This window comes from Parus major, chromosome 17 (assembly GCF_001522545.3).
Source record: "Parus major isolate Abel chromosome 17, Parus_major1.1, whole genome shotgun sequence".
Lineage (NCBI taxonomy): Eukaryota > Metazoa > Chordata > Aves > Passeriformes > Paridae > Parus > Parus major.
The window spans coordinates 8,997,862-9,020,148 of NC_031785.1; the positions used below are offsets into that span (position 1 = coordinate 8,997,862).

General features: G+C 48.3%; 1 protein-coding gene across 9 annotated transcripts in view; it reads right to left on the bottom strand.

Annotated features, from left to right (window-relative positions):
• The window catches only part of EHMT1 (euchromatic histone lysine methyltransferase 1), a 119,085-nt gene that overhangs the window by 57,859 nt on the left and 38,939 nt on the right, over positions 1-22,287 (bottom strand). For 4 of the 9 annotated variants that reach the window (XM_033518333.1, XM_033518331.1, XM_033518332.1 and 1 more), the window contains exon 1: positions 5,614-5,898. The exons of 2 other annotated variants lie outside the window; for them this stretch is intronic. In XM_033518333.1, coding sequence (XP_033374224.1) covers positions 5,614-5,676 — 63 coding nt within the window. In that variant the 5' untranslated portion in view covers positions 5,677-5,898. Of the gene's footprint in view, positions 1-1,898; positions 2,007-5,613; positions 5,899-11,543; positions 11,632-22,287 lie in introns of those variants that run through there. 3 more of the 9 variants (XM_015644804.3, XM_015644808.3, XM_019008438.2) reach the window with 3 other exon arrangements.

Genomic DNA, 22,287 nt, shown 5'->3' on the forward strand with positions numbered 1-22,287 from the left:
TTAAAAATCAACGGTCTGGGAACCTGAGGCTCGGCAGCAGCGTTGCTGTGAGCAGAGCCGTGCACACACAGCAGGTCCATCTGGAACAGGGCTGGGAGCAGGAGACCCCCTCAAAGTGCCTGTTCCCATCTGGGGCGGCGGATGCACCAACACCTCTGGGATGGACAGCACTGCTCCTGCCTGGGAGCCTCCAGCTGCTCACCAACCCCTCCGAGGTGACACCAGACCCCAGTCAGGACACAGCCCCAGGGAAAGTTCCCACCAGCCAGGAAAACGAGGGCTGCAGCAACGCCGGAGCAAGGCAGAGGCAAATCTCTCACCAAATGATGCAACCCCAACAGCGGCAGATTCTTATTCACTCATTTTTTCCCTCCTTCTCCTAAAAAAAAAAAATATAAATAAAAATAACACAACCCAAACCAGCCTGCTCGTAATAACCTTTGCCTTGAAGAGAAGACAAACATTTTGTAGTTAATTATAAAGGAAGCAATGATTAAGAGAATGTTTGTAGAAAGAGAGTGTTTCTTCTGTAGGCACGGGGAGGCTGCTCATTTCAGATCTCAGCACTGTGCTTGGGCAAGGCCTGGGCTCAAGGCTTGTGGGGACGCTGACCACGGGCCTGTCATTAGAAACAACAGAAGCATTTCATCTGGAGAAGGAAGGAAACACAACCACCAGCATACCTGGCCTACAAAGCAGTCACCAGTCTCAAAGCTCCTTTTTTTCAGGCTAAGGCCACTTCCTTATAAGCCTCATGCAATCATGTGAACATGGAATTTTATCTGCAGCTCACAACAAGCACTGCCCTCAGCCTGAAGTTTGCTCCCAAATCAAATTCTTTGCAATTCTTTTGTCTCCTGAAATCCTTTCATCCAGACTCTTCTCCATAGAAAAGAAACATTTCCTTCTCAACCCCCATGTCCTCTCTCCTATTCCAGCCACACACGTCAACCCCCGAGAAGGGGGGAAGCACAGAGAGAGGTGCAAGTCCCTGCATGCAACAGCTGGGAACACGGAGACACGTGCATGAAACACAACAGGACTTAAAGTGACTTCTCCCAAGACAAGGCATTCCACGACGGCGTGCAGGCTTCAGGCAAGGGGGGTCTGCAGAGCCCCTGCCCTCCTGGAAAGGGGAGATCGATTTACACTTCCTCACTGCTTCCAGGCCCATCTAGCTGCATCCCAGTAGAGTTAAAGCCAGTGCAACTTGTGTGTGCAGGCAAATGTAAATCCAGAGCAGACAAAGGCGTCCCCTCCTTCCACAGGCTGAGGGTAGCAAGGATTCCAGCTGCTGCCTGCCTTCTCCTAGCCCCCGGGAGGGGAGGAGGGGAAGAAAACCCTAAAATGGAGACCAAGATTCATCACTATCTCTAGCAAAAACAAACCAGCCATTTCAGAAACACCCAGTCCCCAGGAACTGGCTGAGCCAGGACAAAACCAGAGCACCAAGAGGAGCCTGGAGGAAGCAGATTCCAGCAGTCTCCTGCTGGGAGGCAGCTCACCCCCATCAACGGGGCTCAGGAACCTCTTCAGCCTCCACGCTCTTCTTCCTCCCGCCCCAAAGCACCGCAGCCAGCGGAGCAGGTCCCTGTCCCCCTGCCCATGCCCATGGTGCCCAGCCAAAGGGCACATGGGGCAGCAGAGGAGGGAAAGCCCCTCGTGGGTTCCCATGGGACCACGAGGAGCTGGCTGAGCTGCCCACACCACCTCCACCTGGGTCATCTCCGGCCATGGCGCGGCCAAGCAGCGAGACAGCGGTGCCTGCGAGCCGGGAAAGCGGACGGGGAGAAAGGGGGAAAAGAAAAAAATAACAACAAAATAATAATGAAAATAATCATAATCATAAAACTTGCACCCTCGGGCCTGTCCCTCTAATAACTACAGCAAAACCTCACCAAGGCCTTACTCTGCTGGAGGGCGAGAAAGCGACACAGCGCTGCCCAGCACCCGAAGTCCTGGAGGTGGGAGATCCTCACACCCTCTCCTCCATGGCCTACGGGCTTCGTCCCCGGCGTGGGGCCTGGTTTTTCTGCTCTGTCATTAAGAGTGGAGCCTGGTCTTTTCCTTCAATCCCAAGAATTGCACGGAATTAGATCATCTTTCTGGCTCGCCTCCCCCTACAGGCAGCTCCCGAGCATGCTCAGCGCGGCCGCGCTGCCATTTCATAACCGCATTGTTTACGGACACACGGACCTGCCATCTTTTGACAGGGACACAGGGCCCGTGTCCCTGCCCAGCGCCACGGCCCCCGCCACAAACACCCCCCTGGGGACAGGCAAACGGCAAAAGCATGGAAAAGGAGAAGCCTGGGGGGGTGATGGTGGTGGGTTTGTTGTTTTTTGGGTTTTTTTTTTTCCTGATGGTTTTTGTTTCTTTTTGCTCCTTTTCTCCTCCTTGATTTAGGTGAAAATCCATCTGCTTTGGAGGGAGAGGTTAACCCCTGTGGGGGCTGTGGGGAGGAGGAACTCGCAGGGCTCAATGCAAAATGCCAGCCATGATTTTTAGCTTCTTCGAATCACAACTGTGCTTTGATGTCACCTAAAAATATAATCCCCAGCCCAGTCTGCCATCCTCTGCCGAGCCTTCCTCTGTGAGAGAAAGGGTTGGAAATATGGTATTTCCCTTAAATAAACAAGCTGGCTTAGTCCCAGCACATACAGTTTTCTCCTTTAAATGCAAACCAGAGTATTTTTGCAGGCACACAGGAAAACGAGGAGAGGAGGAGGGGAAATGTTCCTCATTTAACACCAAGAACTCCATGAAAAGCCTTGCAAGGTTGCTCAGAGCCCCGTTCCATTCCAGCCCTCTCCCTGTCTGTGCTGATCATACTTCACAGGTGAAAGCAGCCCTGACTTACAACAGAGAGAAAATGCCAGAAGAGCTGGAGGTTTCCTCATCCTTGGAACAAGGACAAGTTGTGAAAAGCTTCCTTTGCAAGAGCCACTGTGCTGCTCAGGCACAGTATGGCAGCGTTGCAGGGAGGACACTTGCACGTCAGACCTTCTAAACCCCCACTGCCTCGACCCTTCTCCACGTCCTTCCCCCTCCTGATGGGGACTGAAGGAAAAAACATAAATAAATCACCTGCTTTGGAGGATGCAAGCTGTTGTGTTGGAGTCCAGGATATCTTTTAAAAGCTTGCTCAACATTTTCTCCCCTTCTATATTTTCTTTTTTCTAATGGATGCTTTCCAATTAGCTTGTACAGTTTGAGAGCTTCGCTCCTGCTGCTTTCCTCACTACTGTAAATCCTGGCAGGCTGCCCTCCTCCTCTGCCCCCCTCCAGGACCAACAGCACCCTACAGCAAAGCCAGACACGTATCCTCCACCCAAGAGACCAAAGAGCTCACACGGGCACAAGAGGGACAAATCCCACTGGAAACACGAGGGGCCACAAGGGTCTGCAAAGAGGGGCCGGTGTCAAAACTCTGAATTCGAAGGAGTCAGAAAAAAAAACCCAAAAAAAACCTGGCTGAAAACGGTGGTTGAGGATTATAAACTCAGGGATTCATTTCCAAATCACTGACATTCCATGTCACTGCAGGAACATATGGTCCTCCAAGGCTTGCAAGCAGGGAGCACACGCCGTCAGTGCCCCGAGCCTTTGGGCTGACCCCAACACACGGTCACTCTCCCGCTGCGGCCATTCCTCGACCACTCTCAGCTCCACGAGCAGGAAGGCGAGAAGGAAAAACTTCAGGAAAAAGCAGCAAAAGGAAAACAAAGAGGAGCAGCAGGAACCAAGCCAGCCCTCCCCCAAACCAGCTGGCCAGGAGAGCGAAGCTCCTTAGAACTCCTTGTTTACCTGAATAAAACAACTCGCTGCCACTGCATGAGGTGCACACATTCCTTAGGAGATGGGCACCGAATGGGAGAGCTCAGGGAAGTCAGGACATGGAGCTGCCTCTGCCCCCTGCCCAGGGCTGGTCTCACAGAGGCTGAGCTGCAGGAATATGCCCCATGTGTGCCACAGAGCCCAGTTCTACCCAAACATGTTCTGGGACGAGGGCAAGAGCTTGTGCTGGCACTGCACAGTCAGTCAAATACAAGAAACGGAACAAAACCAAGACCCAAAGGCTCCACTTTGGTCTCTTAACCCTTGCTGAGAAGCAGTGCCAAACCCAGACCTCAGCAGCTCTCCTCCCTGCAAAGTAGGTCAGGCTTTTCTGCGTCTCTGCAGACGCTTCCCGAGGGCCCCGCCGGCAGGGACGGAGCGTTGGGCGCTTTCAGCCGGTGCCACACCGGTGTCACCGTGGCCACCAGCACACAGGAGCACACCTCACACACCTCAGCAGGTTTTTTGGTTGTCTCCTCAGCCTTCATCATACCCAAAGCCCATTTCCTCCCTGGGTGGAGCTGCTCAGGCAGCAAGTCAAGGCCTCAGCTCTTCACTGTTAAAGAGAAATCTCATCTCTCTCCTCGTGACTTCTGATGCCTTTTCCTTTTCTTCTGGATGATGAACAAGGAGCACATTTATAGTCCAGTGGAGACACGATAGATATTTAGATTAGGGTATCACAGATTGTCCTGTGTAAGCTCCCTAATCTTTAAAATGCCATCTTCACATCTTGCTCCTTGACTGAAAATTCAATATTGTGCCTGCATTGCAGCTTTGAGGGTCTCCCTGGAGCACAGCAAGCTCAGGCCAGTGTTCTGCAGGGGTGTCCGTGCCTTCCACAGCCCTGGGACCTTCTGTGTCCATCCCAAATCTCACCGAGGTCTGTGGCAGCCAACAGTTCTTGCACGTAACACAAATCACAGAGGGGAAAAAAAAAAAACCCAAACAAAAAACTAGCAAGGGCAGAAACCAGGGGGCTGAGTTTTAAAATATGTTGCAGGCAAGGACCTCCTGCCACGAAATCAACCAGGGATGTTTCCTTTTAATCAGCTGTTTCCTTGGATTGCTACTATGAAAAAAAAAACAACCAACAAAACAAAGAGGAGAGAGGGGAGGAAGTCACCCCAAAATAAAAAAGGATTGTTTCTTCCTGGTAAAATATTGTTGCCTCTGGCCTCCACCCAAGTGAGCCACAGGCAGAAGCTGTCAAAAGAGACCCAGTGAGGATGTGCCATGTGGCCACAGGCCCTCTCCTCCCCTTTAGAAGTTCAGTCTTCGAGCAGCTCGGGCACCCCAGGCTTTGCTCCTTTTTCTTCTAAGAGCTACAAGCAGGGAGGGCTCCTCGGAGAATTTTCCAGAAACTTCACACTTAAAAAGCACAAATAAATCCTAAAAACACCAAAAAAAACCCCAAAAAACCCAGAACCAAACCAACCCCAAGCGAGCCTCCCCACCCCAGGAGACAAATGAAAGGCAGGAGGAAACAAAGCCCGAGGTTTGCGATGCCGGGTGCGGAGGCCACTGGGAGCCCATGGAACAGCGATCCCAGCGGGATGGGTCATCCCACAGGGATGGGTCACCCCAGCCCTCCTGCCCTCCCGCGCACGGGGCGGCCGCGAGCAGGAATATCCAAACAAATGAACAACAAACAGCCCCGGCCATGCTTCCCCGGCCTCTGCTCCTCCTCTGCAAGGCCTCTCCTTCCCCGGCAGGACACAGCCTGCCCTGCCAGGGCCTCGCCAGGCACGGGAGGTGGACAGACCCCTGCGGTACCTGCGGGCAGCTGTTGTCTTCTTCTGGTGAAGACTCCAAGAGTTGCATATTCCAGATCCTCATGAGCAGTGATTCAGTTTCTGCTCATGTGATAAAGCTCCCTCTACAGAGTGAGCATGCCCAGAAGAGCCCATTTCACTGCTCCCTCCACTGCAGCCATTTCACAGAGAACCTGCCGGCTCCAGGGCGTCCATTGGAGCGCGATTATCCCGGGCATCCCGGGGACGCACCGGTAATGCAGATCATCTGTCAACTTTCTGACAGGGCGCCAGGCCTCAAAACTGATCACTCGCCTGAAAAAAAGAGAAAGCTTTTTAAACCAGAGTGCTGTCTCGTGGCCTTCAAGAGTAGCACTTGCCCGTGGGAAAAGGAGAGGCAGGAGGGACAGGGAGGGATGTGAGTGGCTTGGGGATGTCTCCGGGCTGATTTTGTTGTGCTCAGCAAAGCCCCCGACCTCAGAGAGCTGGGATGAAGGCACATGGGTTAAACTGATGCAGCGAGCAGTGTCCAAGACAGTGTCTTCGAGATTCTTACTGCTGATCTGAAAGGGAGATCATTTTCACTTTGGGGATTAATAACCTGACCTGGTACAACTGACTTTGAAAGGGTATCACGAACACAGTCATGGAAAAGCAGGGGGGAATGGAATGAAGGGACATCCTCATGGATCCATCCTCATCCTCACCCTAACGAAGGGATAGTTCATTACGAGGTGCAGGAGCTCTAAGCTCAGCCTATGTCAAACCCTACAATACTACTGGCCCAGCCAGGCAAGATAACAGAAGAAATTTTAGCTTCAAAATAAAAGTTGTTTGTCTCTGTTCCATTTCACAATTAAGCATAAACTCTTGGCAACCTTCATATCTGCTCAGGCTCCCAGTAAAACTGCCAGAGCAGCTCTCAGGAACATCTGTAAGCAGAGCTCGGCTGGAAGGGATTCAAGGAAGACTGGCATTTATCGGAGGCAGGAGCAGGAGGCTGCTGGAGCCGGGTGTCAGGCTGGAGAACCTCCCCCCGAGCAGGGGGAGGGCGGCCGGCAACCTCGGGGAAGAGACCAGGAGGAAGAGGAAACTCCGCCATGGCCCCGTGGCACCACCCGCGCGCTCTTGGCCGAAGGAAAAACAGCTTTCCAAAAAGAGGAGAGCACAGGAGAGCGTCCTCCTGAAGGAAGAGTTCTCTTTAAGAGGAGAAACTACAGCGAAGAGAGTGGAGTGTAATGTGTGACAGTGAGCTGGGGAGGGGAGGGCAGGGAGCAGCCTGCACTGGAGGGAGGAAAAAGCCATCCAAATCCGTGGGGAGGTTTGGTGGAGCCTGGGGATGATGATTGCCCTGCCCAGCACCAAGCGAGTCCAGGCCTCGACACAGCACGACAGCCATGGCTGGAAACCTCCACAAGCCACGTTTCCTCCAGTCCCAGCAGCTCTTTCACCACCGTGGCCAGGCACATTTGCAGAGCTGCAATAATTAAAGCAGCAAAGAGCTGCTACGGATCTCCCTCGGCCATGAGGATGCTGTTTTCCTCTCCACGCTCTGGAGAAGTTTCACTACTAAACAGTTAAAACACACAAGGCTAAATCGAGATGATTGAAATTCATAGGCAAGGAGTATTTGAGGTGACAGTATAAAGAAAGGATCGCTCTTTCACCCACCGGGTTTTCGTTTGATCTGAATCTTAAGTTTTAATATACACAAAATGAGATTTTCCTGGCCTTTCTCTCAGTCGCTGAGAGGTATAGAGGTAACTCATTTAAAGACAAATTCAAAAATCCCCAAACAAAAGCAACAAACCCCAGCTATGCAGACAGAAGTTGCATTATCCACCGCATCAAAAGATTACTGTACTTCAAACCAAAGATGGCTTTAAAACAGTTGACGTGCTGCCCTTCCTTGCAGCATGAAATTACCAAGCTTTCATTAAAAGCCCAGAAATAGAAACGAAGATATTAACAAAGGCAGTGTCAATGATCCACCCCAGTCAACATTCCCTTTCTGAGATAAAATAACGCCGGAGAACAGCGGCACAGCCGCAGCCTCCCCACTGCATCTCCACACCAGACATGTTTTCACTGCTGAGGTTAAATATACACTGAGAGCAGATGCTTCCAGAGACGCTTTTCACATCTCATGGCCATCCTTGAAAGCACTAAACACTGTTTAAAAACAAAAAGGAAAAAGCAGAGCTCATCAGGGCACTGCAGATGCTTCAACAACCAACTTGAGTAAAGCGATCGATCGGCGCCGTAGCAGCATCTCTGCCACGGGGGATGCCGGGGTGTCAGTCAGTGAAACCTCACATTTATGTCATCCAGAAGGAGCGAGAAGCTGCCAGGGCACAGCCATCAGCTGTGGGAGAGGTGCCTCCTGCCCGGGACCCCCCTGCCCTCCTTGGTGAGAGTTGGGTGCTGCACGGCCGCAGTCACAGTCCCTTTTCCAGGCTGGCTGTGGAAGAGGTTTTGCTGATGATGGAGGATGAGAACAGGCCCGTGCCCTGAGAAGCTGTGCCCTTTATTTAACCCAAGTGCCCTCCAGCAGCCTTCCCACCACACCTGACATCCCCTTTCCAAACCTGCCAGGACCCACAGATCACAGGGTATTTTCACTCCATGGTCTCCGGCCTCCTTTCTCTGACTGGAGGCTCAAACACCTTTTTCACAAATGCCACATTTCCAGGAGGAAAGGAGCAGCACAAACACCTCCCTTCACAAAGGACACCAGGTTCCTCAGGGTTCTTGCTTAATGACACCATTAAGTCCAGCATTTTCACAGCTCCCTTGCAGGGGAAGCCCAAGTGGGAGGCAAAAGGAGGCTTTTCTTTTTATAGGAAGAACAATATTTAGCTCTGCAAAATACAGAGGGTTTTCCTTATTTCCTTTTTTCCATCAGGCTCCTCTACTTGAAGACCCTCCAGTTGATCAAATCTGATGCTTCCTTCCAGCCTCCTCAGAAGCAATCTCAAAAACTGAAGGGATTTGGGTATGAGATGAGCATTTCTGCTGGAATCCCGATTGGATTACAGCAGTGCAGAAACATTCTCCAGCTCCACCACTATTCAAACTTTCCTTTTGCTCTTCAACTGTATGTTGTTACATACAACATTTCTCAATCACAATGTCCCAGGACACACTGGGTACCCCCAGCACCCTCCAATGTTCACCTCCAGGCTCAGGTAAGAGCTTTGAAAGAACAGGCATCTTTTGGAATCAGAGCTTTCCCTAGCTTTCAAACCTGCTTTTATTCCCCCAAAGCTTCCAAACCATCTCCCTTCCTCCCCCCTTTTCCCCAGCAGAGTTGAAAACTGTATTTACTTAATAGGAAACAAGAAATGTTCCCTGAGATGCTGCATTGAGTAAATCATACGTGCTAAAAAGGAAAAAGAAAAAAAAAAAAAGGAAAAATATCCTCTTGGACAGCAATTGAGATGTGAGCTCTCTGGGAGATGTTGCTATGTTTTGATAAGAATATGCGTTGAATATTTCATTTACAGGGCAATCCTAGAACTTTATTTAGCAGCATATTGGCCAGACAGCTGTAATTTAGAACATACTGTATTCCTAACAGTTCCCAATTATAAATTCCTTCAGCTTTAACTTACAGTAACCACAGCTCCTTCTATTTTGGAGCTCTAAATCCACCATTTCTCCACTCCATTCAGCTACGGCACATCAAGAGCTCCTACAGTACAAACACAGCCTTGCTGGAGAAGGCTCCTAAATCCAGCATTCTCTACCCCCAGCACACTCACTGCTCCACAGACCAAGGTTTTATTGGTTTATTTGGGGACACTGGCCCCGTTTGTCAGTGCAAAGCCATCCTGCAGTGCCCTGGGAAAATGGCTGTGCACATTCCATCCTCCTCCTCCTGCTGCAACCAGCGCTGGAGATCCTGCCAGCGAGCCTCACGTGTTCAGCGTGGCCCTGTTCTTTGACCTCACACCTATTTTTTAAAAGGATTAAGGCACTGCCATGAAAATAAGCAAGTCCTTCACTGGAGGAGAAGCAGTGCTCCACAAAGCCTTTGTGTCTCTCCCCAGATCATGAGCTCCTGTGGAACAGTGCCTGTTGATGGCTCTCCCAGCCGTCCTGCTGGCTTTATCAAATTTCTGCAAGGAACAGAAGGCGCAGATGAACTCTGTAAAAACAAAGCTCCTGCCTCCATGCAAATATCCCTGGTTAAGAGGAGCGGAGAAATGGAGCGAGCATGATGTGTGTACGGAATTGGCTCCACAGACGCTGCTTCTCAGCAACTGCCATAAGGTGGCAGTGGGTCTTTAAGGCTACCTTACACCTTCCCACAGCACAATAGGAACGAGCACGCCAGTGGGTTTCCAGCAGCTGAAACTGATTAAGTCGAATTTCCTCATCAAGAGAACCAGGCCTTACATGAAAACTTGGGGCTGAGATCGCCTGTGCTGCCAGAGTCACACAAGGAGGAAAAGCCACGGGGGCGAATTCTGCAAAGCCATAAAGGCAGCCCCCATCTGAGCCAAAGAAAATCAACCCCCTTTCCCTGTCGCTGTACGATCACAATGCTGTTTGTTTTACAGAAATGCTTCTCTTTGTGCGTTCATCCAGCCATAAACAAGGCAGTGACCATTAAAGAGCAGGAGAAGTTCTGCCTGGCCAGCAAGCTGGGCTCCAGCAGGATTTTATGCAGGGAACATAAAAGCCAGCCCAGTAAGCAAACTGGTCACCAGCTCAGCACAGGGCTGATGGAGCAAAACAGGCCCAGAAAGCACCGAGGAAGAGTTGGGTTCACAAGAAAGATGGAACCAGGCAATAAACAGGCAAGTTACTTCAGGTAATGAAGTGACTCATCCTGCAGAATGCCCATCACCTGGGACACAGCAATAAAATCAAATCTATGCCTGTCACCCCTTGAACTGAGCTGTAAAAAGCGGCCAGAGGTGCCCTGGAGGAAGAGCTGATGTACCTTACAGCACACAGCCAGCCTGTTATCACAGAGATCTCTGCTCACAAAGTCAGTAACTCTGTGCCACCCAAGGATTCACAGTGCTGACAGAGCAAACCCCTCGCCTTACCTGTACCAACAGCAGGCCACAACAGAGGTGTGCCCCCCATGCCACACCACCACGTGTGAGGGGACAGGTCAGAGGGAGCTGATGTCCCCCTGCTCCACACCAACCCAAAGCTCCCCTACACCTCACTAACACAAATATCCAGAGCCAATGTAAATGTTTTATTGGCACCTCACCACGCTGCGTGCTTGTACAACAACTGGAGTCGATCGGCTCATGCAGCACATACCTGCTGGAGCTTACACATTCCTTGGAAAAAGTGAAATCCAAGAGCCCAACCGAGCACAACTCGCACTGCCTTCCCCCAAACCCACTCACCAACACAGTGAACCCCTGCAAGGAGCACAGAAAAAACCCTCAACCCAAGGAATAAACGTGCACATTCCCTCCTCTCCATGCCACTTTGGAGGACCTGATGTGGCAAGGTTTGTTTGCCACCACTGGAATGCAAAATAAGTCTGAAAGAGGGGAGTTTGAGTTTAACATTCTTTCACCCTCCCACAATCCCAGACGGATCTGGGTTGAGACCGCTCCGAGCGGGTCTGAGCCCTGCAAGGTTCCCCCATTAATAATAATTAACGCCCGAGCTCACGATGAGACGCGATCACGTGCCTGCCAATATGAAGGCTCAGCCCTGGCTGCAGCCCCTGCCTGCTGTCACCTCGTGTCACCACCCTGACGTTGCACAGGTCCCTTCTCCACGCTGGCCAGCCAGCCGGCAAAGGTCACCGCTCCAAACCCCTCCCCGCAGATCCGCAGGAAGCGTTTGAAGCCATCTCGTGTCAGTGGTTTAACTGCGCTGCTTTTTGAATCAATTCCAACAGTTTGCTCTCCATCCGGTCTCCTGGCTGCCCCAGCCCAGGGGCACGGCAAGGAAGGGATGGATTTGCCCTACCTCCATCCCGGCTGCGGGTCCCTCCAGGTCCTGACTCCAGGCCTATCCCTCCTCCAGCCACAAATCCATCTCACTCCATGGGTGCAGCCTCCACCCCGGAGCATGCTCAGTACGGGCTGATCTTCAGCCATTTCAGAGCTTTAATGAAATGTAAGCATAAGGAAGTGTCATTAGCAACAAAAAAAAAAAAAAAAAGAGGGGGAAAAAAAAAAAAAAAGGTGCAGGATTCATCCCGATCCGGCCAACCTTCCTCTTCCCATCCTCTTGTCAAGGAGGCGAAGCTCTCGCTGCGGGGATCACAGGCATTTTTAGGCAGCGAGCATCTTGTTTTAGAACAAAAGCAAGGAAAATCCTGTCTCAGGCAAGCCTTGTGCAAAAGGAGCATTTCCCAGTGATATTCAAACCAGCCAATTTGTCACTCTGGGCCTTCCACAAATTACAATATTTTCATGAAATGCCATTAATATTATTTTTTCGCTCAACGGGCTTCAAGCAAGGCTTTTAGCTGGCAATGCAAATAGTGCTTCTCAGCCATCTTAAAGCTAAACCTACCCCAGTCTACCCTGAACTCCTTGAAGGTTATTTTAACTCCATTTGCAAGAAAGTTAAACAGCAGGATGAAAGAGAGGAAAAGAGACTGCAGTGTAACACACGTCATGCTATGCTTTCCTAAGGACCTGAATTTTAAGAGAGGTTTGTTTTTCACTCTTCAGCTCTGCAATTCCTCCATCATTGCCTTGTCCCCTCGATGCAGTAGGGCTGTTTCAAGGAAGAATTAATAGAGGATATTTTTTTAAATCTTTCCCAGGTTTTCAAGCAACAAAATACGAAAGACACACAATGTCAGAGCACACCTGGGGAATAAAGCCCTGCATACTCTGAGTGATGTGCACAGGAGCTTGACTATTCCTTTAAAACTTGTATTTCCCCACATATCCTTTGCATGTCCCCTGCAGATCCCTTCAAGCTCACTGAACTACCCCACAAAGCAAAGACAGTGCAAAAGTAAAGCTTTCCCAGGACAAAAATTGGTTATTCAATCCCAACAAAGTTGGAACATATATATCCTGTTCCTCATGTTGGGCCTAGGCCAAAACCAACTCTGGGTGTTGAAATCCGTGAATTGTGTGTGCTCTGCCGAGCCATGTTCGCTTCCCGTGGAACACGAGCACTGTCTGCTCCAGAGCTGGAGCTGGAGGAAAATTCAAAAATAAAACAAGTGACTTTATCAACACAGTGTTTCAGGAAACACCAGGGTGGCAGCTGAACACTGAACCAGCTTTTTTCCCGAACAAAACTTCCAAGGGAATCACAACAACACTGCAGCCGTTCTGTACAACGCCACGAGCCAAGTCCTCGCCAAGATTTTCATCAGGCCCCAGCACATCTGTGCCAGATGCACTACGCAAACAACTCATGATCCTGTTCCCTCATCCCTTCCCTGATAAATTCAGCCCAGTCCTCAACACCAAGTCACAGCTTTTTAGCAAATTCTTTGGGCCCGTGTCGGCCTCGGGAGCGCCAGGCAGCCCGGCACGCCAAGCGCTGGCGAGCCGCTTTTTACTAAAATATTTTTAGAGCACAAAACATTTGGTAAAGTGACCCAGGATAAACCACATTACTTCAGTGTGCTCCTCTCAGACCTCTCCTCCTGCTGAAGGATCACCAAAGGCCATTTGGCCCCAGGCTGGCCCTTCCCAGGGGGTTCATCAGAGCCCTCTGTTCCCAGCGCAGGATCAATTCCCTCCGCGCCACCCTGGGCAATCCCAGACACCGCCCAGCGCCTTCACTGATTGATAAACCCTGCCAACAAATTCTATTCCCATCCTCTGCCTTGCCTGGAAATTGGAGGTAGTTTAAAAATAATATTCAGACCATAAAATCCTGAGGCATGTCTGCTGAATGGAGCGGTGTTTGCATCTCACACAGCTCAAGCATGTCAAATTTGTTTCCTTGGAAACAAAGACCAATTTGCAAGCATTGCTTTCTTCCTTTTTTTCTATTTCATGTAGCAAAGACATCCATACCTGCAGCTCTTGTTGACACAAAGGAATTAAAGCAGATTCACCTACCAACAGGGTTCATAAGAGAATTATTAATGTATTTCACTAATGAACCATTGGTTTACTGCACTAAGGGAAAACCAGAGTTCATTACTATTTAAAAATCCCGTTTTCCCTCAATGGATACACACTCGGGGCATAGCATTTGTATTGTTTCCTTGGGGACAGGTAGAAAAAAAACAGCAAAACCCAGAGTGATTTCCTTACCCTGTGCCAGGGATGGTGGGTCCTGTAGAGGAGCAATCTAAGGGGGAAATGCTGTCCTGCTCCTGCCACATCGCTCCAAAAGACACAGCTCAAACACACCTGCCTCCAACAAAGGCTGAAGAGTCAACACAAGCTTCGTAAAAAACAAAAGTGCTAACATCTTGTAGATATGTTTTGGCAGTTTTAAGCCCAACTTTTCCCCCAGACACACGGTAGGGAAGAGAGAAGCCAGCCCTTCTGTGCAGCCATAACTCTTCTCCCAGACCCACTCCCACCAGATCCTCCTGGGAAGGCAGTAAATCCTAAAGCAGTGACACACAACCTCTCTGCGAGGGCGTGAAACGGGAGGGAGGGCAAAAGTGTCAGAGCTGAGTTATCCACAGGCTCATTTACAAAGGGAATCAGTGCCCCCACCCTCTGGAGTTTAGCACCTCTCACAAATCCGTCAGAAATGGCGAAAAACGGACACAAGGGAACAGCAAATAAAATTATGGCTCCTCAAATGCCCTCCCAGAGGTCATTCCCAGCGTGCCTGGGCTGAGGCTGGGTTGCAATCTCTACCTGAGAAGGTGATCTTTACATCCAAGGGAACAGAGCTCCAAACTTCTCCTGTTCCTGGTAGGATCCACTGGGAAGAAAAAGCCACGGGAGCTGCACAAACAGGAGGTGACAGGAACAAGAAAACCCTCCTTCCTCCACGTAAGGGACAAAGCCTCACCATTCCCTGTCCCTGGAGAATCCCAGAGTTGTTACTGGACTGAATGGCCAGCACTAAATCTGATATGAAATGTGGATGTTTCACACTTCAGGCCTTGCACTCCAGCATTCCAGATATTCCAAAAGAGTTCCAAACTTGACAAGGCCACTTTCCTGACAGAGCAGCCTTGCTCTCCTCTTCAACATGCCCACAGTAGGACCAATCAATCACCTGGAGGGCAATCTGTAAACAAAAAGTACCATAAAAACCCCAAACCCTGCAAATGTCCAGCAGAACTCCACAGGGTCCCGCCCTCAGGCTTGAAAAATTCAATGTTTTTTTCAGTCCATTGACTTGAAGAGCGCTCAGCACCACCAGCTCAAGGTTCCAATCTTGCTGCTGTCAAGGAATCCTGGAAACAAAATCCCCCAGACTACCAACAATGTGCATCCTTTCCCAAGTACAGCAATTTACTGAATTTCATTCCAACCAATGCCACAGCCTGGAGGAGTTTTGGAGACTACTGAATGACTTCTGGGGGAAAAACAAGAAAAGCCATCTAGCTCTTCCTGACCAAAAGTAAAGCAGAAAAAACATCTAAACATCACCAGGTAAAAAAGAGCCTGATAGATACATGGTGATTTGCTTAGGGATATTGTAACAATAATTAGGCCTTTATAAAGCAATTTATAATAAAAGATGGGAATAGTAGGCAATATTAATGTATCCATTTTTAATCAATTTAAAATCAAGGTTTGGAGAGCTAACTGCCAAAAATTTCTGGAGTGGTCCTTCACAAAAGTATGGAGCAGAGGAACAGGGTACAGGAGAACTCGATGTGAAGTCATGCTCAGCTGCTGATTTACTGAGTCACCTCAACTGGCCAAGCTGGGCCAGCAAGGAATGTGTTTGGACAGCCCAGATGAGATGAGTCAAATTGAAATTCCAGTGAAGTCTGAGCGCCTCAAGCTCCCTTGAATAAAATCCTCCATTATTTAAAAACAACCAGAAAACCCCAAACCACATAATGTACGTAACAAACACATCAGTATTTTCTCCCCCTGTCTGATATTCCCTTAACCAACATGTTTTTGGAGGGGAGGGGAAATATTTATGCAGAATAGTGATCTTGCAATCACTAAGGAGCTCTTTATGCTGGTTGCCAAGTTTGAAAGTGGGTGGATGCCATGTGGGTGAATTTGTGACACCAGGACACAGGCCAGACTCATAAAAGGAGTCAGACACATTGGAATCAACCAACAGGAGCAATAAATTCCGAGAAGTTCCTTAGAAATGTTTTGTCAGATAACTGGGCTGCAAGTCAAAGCCCCCAGGGCAAGGGCATGAGCTCGTTATGGGGTTTTAATGCAGATGCATGAAACACCTGGCAAAGGTTTGGGGGAAAAGATGGGATCAAACAAAATGAAACTTGGGAAGGGAGGGAGATGACAGCACTTCCTATCAAATTTAACTGTGCAGGGAGGGACAATGAGCTGATGGATGCTGGAGACCTCTGAACTCAGGTTTGAATTTCGGGTGACATTCATGGGATTTCTTTTAATATCCAAAGCATTAAACCATCCTATTTGCTTGGGCTTCCAGAGCCACAGTGCTACAGCTTTGCTGTATTCTGGAGGACAGAGGCAAGGACAGAGTGTGGAGCTCAAGGCTAAGACTAGCGAGTTCATTGTGATGCTTTCCCACAGGAAAGCTCTGTAGAACAAAAAAATAAGTTTTATATCAAGGGTCACACACTGATTTTTGGGTGGCCAGTTCAGATAAGGTTTTTCAAATCTATTTTTAGAATCACAGAATATCCTGAATTGAAGGGACCCCCAGGATCAGCCAGCCCTGCCCAGACCCCCCAACATCCCACCCTGGGCATCCCTGGAGCTCTGGCAGCCTCGGGGCCGTGCCCATTCCCTGGGGAGCCTGGGCAGTGCCAGCAGCCTCTGGGGGAAGAGCCTTGCCCTGATCTCCACAAACCTCTCCTGACACAGCTCCACACCATTCCTCCAGAAGAACATCTCCTCCCTGTGTACAGACATTACAGCACGAGGCAAATGGTCAGTGCACTTTAAAATTAGGCAGTGGATTCACAACAAAAATTAAACCACTATTTCAAAAATAACTTCCCTCCAATCTTCCCCCTATATAAAACCCATTCATTTGCCTCACAAGGAGGCACAGAGCTTCATTTTGTTAACATTTTCAACTGAAGGACCCAAAATACAGTGAAACACTAGGAAGAAATAAACCAATCCAACCACAAAACTCTGCAATAACAAGCAGCTCTCAGAGCTGTGAACCAGAGATTGGGAAAGATGAACTTTGCAGAACGTCTGCCCCATTCCTCCTCTGCCCACTCTTGGCCACAGGAAACAGAATCTGTTTGGGAAGCAAAGCAAGGGAAGGCAGGATTCTACCAGGGAGAAGAAGTTCTGCATACTTAAAAAAAGACCATTTTTATATTTTATATTTTATTATATAAGAAACAGCAAAGGGATGTACAGGGCCTAGACTCTCCCTGCCAGTGCTGATCTGCTGAATTCAAATGTGCATCAAAAGTATGATGGACCTTTGGAAGTTTCTCTTCCACTCTCATGAAGCCTCACCCCAGAGGAAAAAAGTAGAAATCATTGGTTCTGGTTTGGTGATAACACCAGAGATAAAATAAAATAAAACATAAATTATAAAATATAAAATATAAATATATAAAATATAAAATGAAATATATAATATAAAATAAAATATAAAATATAAAATATAAAATATAAAATATAAAATATAAAATATAAAATATAAAATATAACAGGAAATAAGGAAAAAAATAAATCCTGAGTATTTCTCTTCTGCAACAGGAAGCCAAATGCCAGCCTTGATCACCCCTGAGCTCCAGTTAAACAAACTCAAGGACTGCTGGAGTCAGCTTCCCTTCCTCCAGCAATTTTGCAAGCCATTAACTTGGTAACTCTGGAGTTTCACATGAAACTTTTCAGCAGCTGGATCATGACCTCAAATCCAGGCCCAGAGCAGTGCACCAAGGCAGCTTTGATAATGACTCTGCTGCACTTGGGGAATGGAGCTGCAGCCGTGTTTTCATGCAAAAGCCAAGAAAAACCAGCCAGGGAGGCAGAGCAGGGCCCTCCAAAAAAGATCTCCAGGATTCCCTGCCAGCTGAGGAGACACAGCCAGGCCCAGGAGCAGAGGGAGAGCTCCAGGCTTCCCCACAGAGCACTCCTCACATCCACAGCCTGCAGGATGATCCTTCTCCAGACTTTTTATAGGAGATTTCTATAAGGAGATTTTTCTGCATGTTTGGCCTAACTTGTCCTGCCCAGCTAATGATGCTTCACTATTAAACACCTATTGCATCCCATCAGAAAATTCAGTTTTCAGACAGCTGCCCTTATCCCACATGGAAAATGAAGTGTTAAGCAAGTATTAGTGCAGCAAAACCAGGAACCCAACTTAAAGATGAAGAGAAAGACCCCTTGCAGCAAATAATAAAAATAAAGCTGGTGGGTAAAACAGGGCTGGCACTGACACCTCCCTTTGCTCACCACATCCCAGTGAGTGCCCCCCTTCAAAAAACCCAGGCTTTACTGCTAAATCAAACCTCCCAAAGTTCACAGAGTCATGAAGGTCTGAAAAATCCCCATAGACCATCAGGTCCCAACATTCCCCCAGCCCTGTGGCCACCACTAATCCATGTCCCCAAGATTTTGGGGACACGTTGTTTGAACACTCCGCCTGTTCCAATGGTTGGCAACCACTGAAGAACCATTTCCAGGAGGAAATTCCTGCTGCTGTCCACCCTGAGGCTGTTCCCTCTCCTCCTGTCCCTGTTCCCTGGGAGCAGAGCCTGAGCTGTCCCCTCCTGCCAGGGACTTGTGCAGAGACAGAAATTCCCCCTGAGCCTCCTTTTCTCCAGGCTGAGCCCCTTCCCAGCTCCCTCAGGAATTCTCCAGCCCCTTCCCAGCTCCCTCAGGAATTCTCCAGCCCCTTCCCAGCTCCCTCAGGAATTCTCCAGCCCCTTCCCAGCCCTGGACACATTCCCTCAGCGTTGGTGGGACCCTCCACGTGCTGCATTCCAGAGCCACAAATCCCAGCCAAAATTGGGATTGTGCTGATTCCCTTCCCACTCTGGAGCTCTGCCTGCCCTCCCCAGTGCTCCCATTTGCTTTAGCAAAGACATTTTCAGCAGTGACCCCATTCCACTGTGCCTTATTTCTGTGCTTGCTTTCTTCCATCATGAATCATTAACCAACCCCATTTATCATCAGATAGTTATATATATATAAATATATATATATATATAGCTTGACTTTTATATATATATATAGATTTACATATGCTTGAAATTAAAAGAATAAAGAAAATTGCACTGAATTCAGGGTTTGGAGGGGTTTTTGATTTGTTGTGGTATGTTATTTTTTAAAACAAAGCTGCAAAACCATCCCACAGAAAATATGAACTTTATACTAAAAAGGGAAAGTCAAACTTGTTTGAATTTCGAGCCTACCAACCTCCCACCCTTTTGATGTCTGACAACAAAGAGGTGTGAATGCTATCAAATCACACACAGGTACAGGCAGAACCATCCTGCTCTGAGCTCATCTTGATGCAGCACAAGGAGCCATTCAAAAATCCCCAAAACCCTTTAGAAACCACATACCCCACTCCCCTCATTTTTAACTTTAAATGAGGGTTACAAAGGCTCCAGTGTAGAATTTGGCAATGGGTCAGATTTAAAATCAAACAGCCCCTCCTTCCCCATCAGAAACCCTCCCATGGGGATATTTTCTATATCCCATGCACCAGGATACATGAAATATGTATTATTTTCTATATCCCATGCACCATGATATATGATATATATATTATTTTCTATATCCCATGTACCAGGATATATGATATATATATTATTTTCTATATCCCATGTCCCAGGATACATGAAATATGTATTATTTTCTATACCCCCATGTCCCAGGGCACAGGCAGAGTTTCATGGCTCTTTGTGCCACCCCCTCCCACATTCCCAACTGCAAATTCCCTCCTTACTGCATTAAAGCAGGAAGAAGGACTTGCCTTACCACAGGACAATTAAAAACTTGGGGGTGGGGGGGAAAATAAATAGGAAATAAATCCTCAGCAAGCCAAAGTGTCCTTGCCATCCCTGCTGGGAAGGAGCCCTCCTGCCACAGCATTTTCCAGCACAGAGGCTCCATCCTGCAGCACTGGGATAAACCAGCCAGGCGAGTTCAGAGGTGTTTTATCCCAGGAAATCTCCAGGACACCCCAACAGAGCAAAGCATCAGCAGGAAAAACCTCTTAGGGCAAGTTTGGGGTGACAAATCCCTCTGGCCAGGATGGTTTTTTTACATTCCAAACAAGGATTTTGGAGCATGGAAAGGGGTGAGGAGGATGCTCAAAGGGAGCAGCATCCTCCTGGCACAACACAAATCCATCCCCATCCCACGGTGGGATTGAGGAACCAGGATGGCACAGACCTGGCAGGGGCAAGGCAGCAGCTTGAGGAGAGCAGGGACAGCTTTTAAGCACTCTTGATCATTCCTTGGAATAAAAAAAAATTTAAAAAAAAATTTGCTCCTCCAACGATTAAAATGTGCAAACATTTTGCTTGGTGTTCCGACTGCCACATTTAATATTTCAAACAACATCCAGGCCAATATTGTTGCTTAATTTAACATAACTGGATCCTGAATGCATTTCTAGCAGATTAAACCACAGAAATATCCACATGTTTTAATGAGGATTTGGCACTACTCGGAGCCAAACACATTTTAGCAATATTTTTGGACTACAAATTCTTTCATAAGAGAAGAAAGCCCACTGCTAATGGAGCTGCATTCCCTACATTTCAAGCTGCTTTGGATTTATGTAAATTGAAAAAAAAAACTGAAATATTTAGTGCCATTATAATTCAAGCAACATCTGGACAATTTTCTTGGCCTCGTAAAAGATTTCAGTCAGCTTTGCAGAGGCTCAGGCCATGTTGCTCAGCAGAATGGCTCCTTTTACATTTGCATGCTTCACTTCCATTCTGCAGTTTCTATGCCAACAAGCATTTGTAACTCTTTAAAAAGCACATTTGGAACTGGGGGGAGATGGAAGATTGGAAATGTGATAAAGATTTGTTTGTTTTGGGGGGGGTTTTGTTGGTAGTGTTTCTCTAAACCTAAATCATCTTTTTTTATTATTTTTTTATTTATTTTTCTTTTCCCTTTTTCAGCCCTAAAAACCTCAAAAAGGCCCAAAAACCATCACTGCAGCCATGGCAACTCTTCCACCTGCTTCAAAACGCAGCAGTGACTTGGTAAGAAGAGTTTGTTCAGTCAACTTGATGTATAAAATGTATATATAAATATATTGCTCCAGTTTTCTCTCTAAAGAAAGGCTCAATAGCAAACACCACAAATTTAGGTGTCCATCTCCTACTGCAGCATCCAGGCCCTGTGTGAGTTTCCAAATCCCAAGGAAAAATAAACAGAGAGAAGCAGCTACGACTGAATGCCACTCCAAATCCAGCAGTTTGATTTTTAACCAGATTTTTGGGAGGAACTCCTCCCCTTCCTCCCCACCCCCAGTCCCAGACCTCCCAGATGGCACAGATTTTATATTTAAAGCTCATGCTCATTGCTGTGACATCACAGGTGCGAGGAGATAAAGGAAACCACAGCCATGAAGAGGCACAAAGAGCATTCAGAGCGAACAACAGGAATGATCCTTCAAAACTTGGAGAAAAAAACTGTATTTCTTAATACAGATAATAATTCACAGCCTACATTGTGAATTCCTCTCCTCCTGAAGTCCCCCACAGGACCAGGATGGAGCTGTCACCCTGGGATAACAGCAAAGGTGCCCAGAGAAGCTGTGGCTGCCTCTGGATCCCTGGAAGTGCCCAAGGCCAGGGACAGGGATTGGAGCAGCCTGGGATGGTGGAAAATGTCCCTAAACATGGCAGAGGAGGGACTGGATGACTTTTAAGGTCCCTTCCAATCCAAACCAGTCTGGGATTGTGTGATTTTTCTTGTCCATGAGCTGCAGAGGATGGAAACCAGAACCTGTAGTGATGCTGCCAGTGTTAAAGGTTCATTCACGGGCTCCTGGTGGGCATCCATCAGCCCCTTCATCCCACCTGCCCTGATGTGCTGAGGGCACAGCACCATGGAAATGCTGTGCAATAATCAATCCTAACCACAGGACCCAGAGAAAAATCACAGGATCCTTAAGGCTGGAAAACACCTCCAAGATCATCGAGTCCAACCACCCCCATGTTCACCATTAATCCGTGTCCCCAAGTGCCACATCCACGTGGGTTTTGGACACTCACAGGGATGGTGACTCCACCACTGCCCTGGGAGGCTCCTTCCAATGCTTTACAATGCCCAAAAATGATTTACTTCTCCTCCTTCAGCTAGACAGGACCCAGGGAAAGGCAGCCTTGGTGCCCTTGGCCAAAATGTTTAACATTAACCAGCTCCTCCCCTCCCTGCACAGCCACAGACAATGCAGCAACTCATTTCAGCACCAGGCCAGGATTTAGTTCTGCAGGAAAGGGATCAGGATGAGATCCAGAAAAGGCAAAAACCCTCTCAGAGAGGAGCAGGAGACAAAAGAGCAAGATTATCAGTACCGTGGTGGGGACTACATAAAAGTCATTGATTTTCAAAAGCTGTTTTGTCTCCTGGGACCAAACACAGGTCCCAAACACAGGTCCCAAACACAGGTCCCAAACACAGGTCCCAAACAC